The following is a 5,193-nucleotide window of genomic DNA, read 5'->3' as shown; positions in this document are numbered from 1 at the left end:
CGAAGCCATGCGACGACGACGATGTAAGCCTTATTTTCTTCTTACCTTACTAACAACATGAAACTGCTTCTATATTTAATTATAAAAGAGTTGCTCCCACATTACTTCTTTTATAAAGTGAGAGCTTAATTCACTTTTTTCTCTATTTTTCATTCACTTCCCTCCATCAAAGTACGAAAGTTAATATATCAAATGTTTTATTATTGATTTTTATGAAATAAAGTTTTACATATCTAAACCACATAAAAATTAATATTGGTCACAAATTTTTATGTAGTAAACTGTATAGTGTAGTAAACTGTATGGTCTTATCAGAAAATATTTGTTTTTTTAATAGTAATAAAAAGGAGAGATTATTGACTTATAAAGAAGCATATCCTAGACTGTGGATTTATTGGTGGTGGGAAATCTGGCATCATAGTTGAAGAAAATATAATCCAAAATTGCATTGTTTAATGTATTGTTATTATTATCCTGCTTCCTAGCTCCCGCAGTACCTCTTACCTTACATAATCGTCATGCTTATATCCATTTTCAAACGGCATGCTATTTATATTACACCATTATTCCTTCTGTTTCAATCATGTAATATAATTTGGATGCTGGGAGGCAAATCTTTAGATTTTGTCTTTGAATTCGGGACATGAAATTTTTAAGCTTTTTGTAATAAAATTTATATATTTAAAAACTAACGTATAATAAGTCATAATAAATGAAAATTTAAAATACTTAAAAGACATACAAATAAATTACAATAAAAATTTTGAATCTCAAAATTCGAAAAATCTTAAACTGAAATTAGAGTGAGGATTATTTTTGAAATTATATGAAGGACCAGTGCAGCAGACACACACTCGGCTTTTCGAAGTTATCTTTTTTTATATAAGTTATGTTAGGATTTATCCTGATTTTCTTTGGCCGTAGAAGGGGAGCCTTGGAGTAATTGATAAAGTTACTGTTATGTGACCAGAAGGTCACGGGTTCAAGCCTTAGAAATAGCCTCTGACAAAAATGCAAGGTAAAGCTGCGTACGATACACCACTTGTGGTGAGGCCCTTCTCCGGACACTGCATATAGCGGTGGTTTTAATGCACCGGACTGCCTTTTTTTTTTTTTTTTTGTCTCTTTGGCCGTAGAAGAACTCGATCTCCGTCTTCTTTGCATAATGTTAATCAAGGGGCTCCTTCCACCATAGGAATCTTGCACCCCTAGTTATATGTGTAAGGAATAGTTTATCTTACATGTACTTGAATACTTTCGGACCCAAAAATAGGAGAGTAAATAACTCAAATTGTTACTCAACTTATGATTTTTTTCTCAGAAAATCACTTAATTTTGTTTCTTACTCCAAAGTCACTCAACTTAATTAGTAGTCTTCTCTCAGAAAGTCACTCAACTTTAATCTCTACTTCAAAAGTCACTTAATTATTAATATTTTAGAACTCGGAATCAAAATAAAAAAAGTGACCAAAATAGGTCACCTATTTAATAAGTTAACAAAATAGGATAAACGTAATAAATTATTATGTTTTTCACTTTTTTCTTAACAATCAACTGACGGAAATGAATGGTAAACACAGTTTGTAAAACGTAATAATTTATTACGTTTTCCAAAAAAAATAAAAAAGCAGTGTATTGTTACATCAATCTTTATATCAAATCATGTAGTTTATAATAATTTATTACGTTTTACAAACAGCGTTTGTAAAACGTAATGAATTATTACAAACTGCATAATTTGACATAAAAATTGATGTGACAACATACTGTTTTTTTGTTTTTTATTTTTTTATGAAAAAAGTAATAATTATTACGTTTTATAAACAGTGTTTGTAAAACATAATAATTTATTAAATTTTACAAATCGTGTTTACTATTCATTTTCATTAGTTGACCGTTACGAAAAAGGTGAAAAACGTAATAATTTATTACGTTTAGCCTATTTTGGTAACTTATTAAATAGGTGGCCTATTTTGGTCACTTTTTTTTATTTTGTGGCTTATTTTGATTCCGAGTTCAATATTTTACTTATAAAGTCACTCAACCAATTTAATTAATTAAATATTAATTAAAATTTCCTAACATGAGATTTTCATTAAAATCAAAATTCTAAAAAAAAATTAAAGAATCATTTGAACCATATTATTACATATTCTCATGTTTAATTTATAACCAGCTGAAATATTAAAATATCATAAATAGTTTATATCAATTCACTTATAATGTTAATACTAATTTTTAAGATTTTCAGAATGATATTAATTTAGCTGATTAGATTTAATTAACTTTCAATGTGATACTTATTTATGGAATTGTTTTTTCAATCATAATGTAAATTTTTTGTATTACCACTAGTATAATATAGAGATGCATCAAATAAATACAATGAATTTTATTCCTAATAAGTTATCAAAAGGGAACGTTATAGATTTTAAATTAAAATGATATGACATAAAACATTAGTAAATGTTATTAAAAATTAGTAACATTATAATATATATACACCACAATGAGCTAAAGTTAGCAGCAAAACTTGTACAATTAAATGATTCTGATTTTAGGATATTAATTGATGATTTGTATGATTATGTATACTTTAGAATATAAAGTAATTATTGGACAAGAAAAATGCAAAAAATAGTAGTAAAATTAAAATTCTAAGAAATAAAGAGATATTTTTTATATCATTTAAATGGATTTTGGAGGGGGGGGGGGGTCACTAAATTGATTGTTTAAATGATTTATTTTATTTCTGAAGATTTTTATTTTAAATAAAAATTACATGTTAGCAAATTTGAATGAAAAAAATTAATTAAATAGTTTGAGTGACTTTGTAAGTAAGACACTCATAATTGAGTGACTTTTGAAGTAAAAAGTAAAGTTGAGTGACTTTTTTAGAAAAGAATTCATGAGTAACTTTTGGAGTAAGAATTAAAGTCAAGTGACTTTCTGAGAAAAAAATTATAAGTTGAGTGACCATTTGGATTATTAACTCAAAAAAAGAAAGAAGAAAAAGATTACTTCTTCTTTTTGTAATTTGTACAGGGGCAAACTTCATAAATTACAACTGTTTAGTACCTAATTACACTATATTTCTATTCTTTTCAAAATTAAATAAAATTCTAAATTTTGTATCGCGATAGATTATTTAGGATCTCGATACATTACTTTGGTCATGATACAATACTTAACTGGTCCAGTGATGGTCGCGATACATTACTTAGGGGCGAATACATTACTTAGCCGGTCCAATAATGATTGTGATACATTACTTAGCCGGTCCTGTGATGTATCACGACCTTAAGTGAGGTATCGCCCTCCTAAGTGAAATTTAGAATTTTTGTAATTATTTTAAAAGATTAAAATTTTAGATAATAATAGTAAGTTAAGGTGTAGATTTAAGTAATTCTTCCACCGTCGTTTGTCATTGTATTCTAGGATGTTCAGAAATTTTAGTCCAAACTTACCAACAACTTTCACAATTACACAGAGAATACAAATTGGTAACAAACAAATCCCAGCCCAACTCATTATTTTGGAAAACATTCCATCTATGGCTCAGTCCAACTATTATTTGGAAACATTCCATCCATGGTAGGCTCCCACCCCAGCTTATAGCATTCCATGACCAGCCCAACTCATTATTTGCCATGCATGGCCCATCCCGAAACATATCATGAGAAACTTACCTAAATATATAATAGAGAAAAGACATCTCCCTCCCCTCCTCCGAATTTATCCGCTCAACTCACTTTAATACTTAAACTAAACTTTTATTTATTTACCCCCCTTAACATCTTTAAAGTGATTATATACACCTCTAATTCTGACGTGAAATTTAAAAAAAAAAAAGGCGTGTTTTTATTTAAAAATTGATATGGTCCCACTTTTTATTTTAATATATATTAAAAAAAAGACACCCTTCTTCTTCAATCCCCCCCCCCCACCTCACGCCAACCCACACCCCCACACTCTTTTCTTCTCCAATTGATCAAGAACAACAATACTCATTTTCTTTAAACTATCAATTCCTCCGTCAATAACCTCATCCATTTTCTTCAACCATTAATTTCTCCATTGACAACCTCACTCATTTTCTTCAACCATCAATTCCTTCAATAACAACCTCACCCATTTTCTTCAACCATTAATTTTCGATCCCCATTTTCTTCCACGAAGTACTCTCTCTGCCAATTTGCAAGTACACCAAACTTTTTTGGTTCCACCACTCCAGTCTCGTGGTTGACACATGTTATGTTAATTCGAGAATGGAATTGGACACTTGGAGGCTTCTCTGGATAACCTTTGTTATAGAATAGCTTCAACTGATAAATACGCCCTTCATGAACATAATTGTGTGGACCAATAATGGTGCCAGTCCAGGAACGCATGTAGATATCATCTCCATCATCCATCCCATAGCTCACTGTACCATCACCAACACCCTTTTCACCACGTTCGAGTTCCTCAAGTAATCTGAAATTCCGAGGGACCACAAAACTGGATCCTCCTCCTGAATCGAGAGTCATAGCTGATTGATTATTTTCAAAAAGGGTTTTCTTGGGATTTGTGCAGAGATCGATTATTTTCAAATGAGTTTGTCGAATTTTTGGTTGATGTTCAAATTGATTATTGGGATTTTCTGATGATGATGTGAAGTTGTACTTGAATTTTGAGTTTGATTGGTATGAATTTTGCTAGTTTAATTTTGTATCCGCCATTGTTGAAGCTTGAAAACAAAAAAAATGAGTTTGTTGAATTCATGATTGATGTCTAAATTGATTATTGGAGTTTTCTAATGATGTTGTAAAGTTGTGCCTGAAATTTGAGTTTCTTGAATTGGTGGTTTGATGAAGGAATAATTGGTGTTTCTTGAATTGTTGTTTCTTGAATTGGTAATATGCTTTAAGTTTGAAGAAGATACCAAATAGAGGTGAGGAGAGAAGTGGGGTGGTTTGAAGAAAATAGAAAAGGGGGGGGGGGGGGGGGGTGGAGGGGGGGGGGGGGGGGGGGTGGGGTGGGTGAAGAAGAAAGAAAATGGGGGTGGGGGGTGCCTTTTTTATTTAATATATATATAATAGTAAATATATATTTTTTATTTAAAAGAAAAATAAAAATAAAGTGTGGGGGACTAATTTTTTTTTAGAAAAATTGAACTTCTTACATGGCTCCGACGTGACGTTGATGTGACAT

At 30.5% G+C, this 5,193-nt stretch overlaps 1 protein-coding gene across 1 annotated transcript; it reads right to left on the bottom strand.

Moving 5' to 3' along the window:
• Nucleotides 1-3,946: 3,946 nt before the first annotated feature.
• On the bottom strand, nucleotides 3,947-4,897 carry LOC107877293 (ubiquitin-conjugating enzyme E2 variant 1D). Its single transcript, XM_016723973.2, has one exon. It carries the CDS (start codon nucleotides 4,527-4,529, stop codon nucleotides 4,128-4,130), a length of 402 nt encoding a protein of 133 aa, XP_016579459.2. The 5' UTR covers nucleotides 4,530-4,897; the 3' UTR covers nucleotides 3,947-4,127.
• Between the last annotated feature and the right edge of the window lie 296 nt (nucleotides 4,898-5,193).

Source organism: Capsicum annuum, chromosome 7, assembly GCF_002878395.1.
Source record: "Capsicum annuum cultivar UCD-10X-F1 chromosome 7, UCD10Xv1.1, whole genome shotgun sequence".
NCBI classification, from domain to species: Eukaryota; Viridiplantae; Streptophyta; class Magnoliopsida; order Solanales; family Solanaceae; genus Capsicum; species Capsicum annuum.
Note: the sequence above shows the minus strand (reverse complement) of the source record. Positions and strands in the feature narration are given on the sequence as shown.

Bases quoted from the DNA above. Each gene is read 5' to 3' on its own strand.
- LOC107877293 (XM_016723973.2), bottom strand. From the start codon at position 4,529: ATGACTCTCGATTCAGGAGGAGGATCCAGTTTTGTGGTCCCTCGGAAT.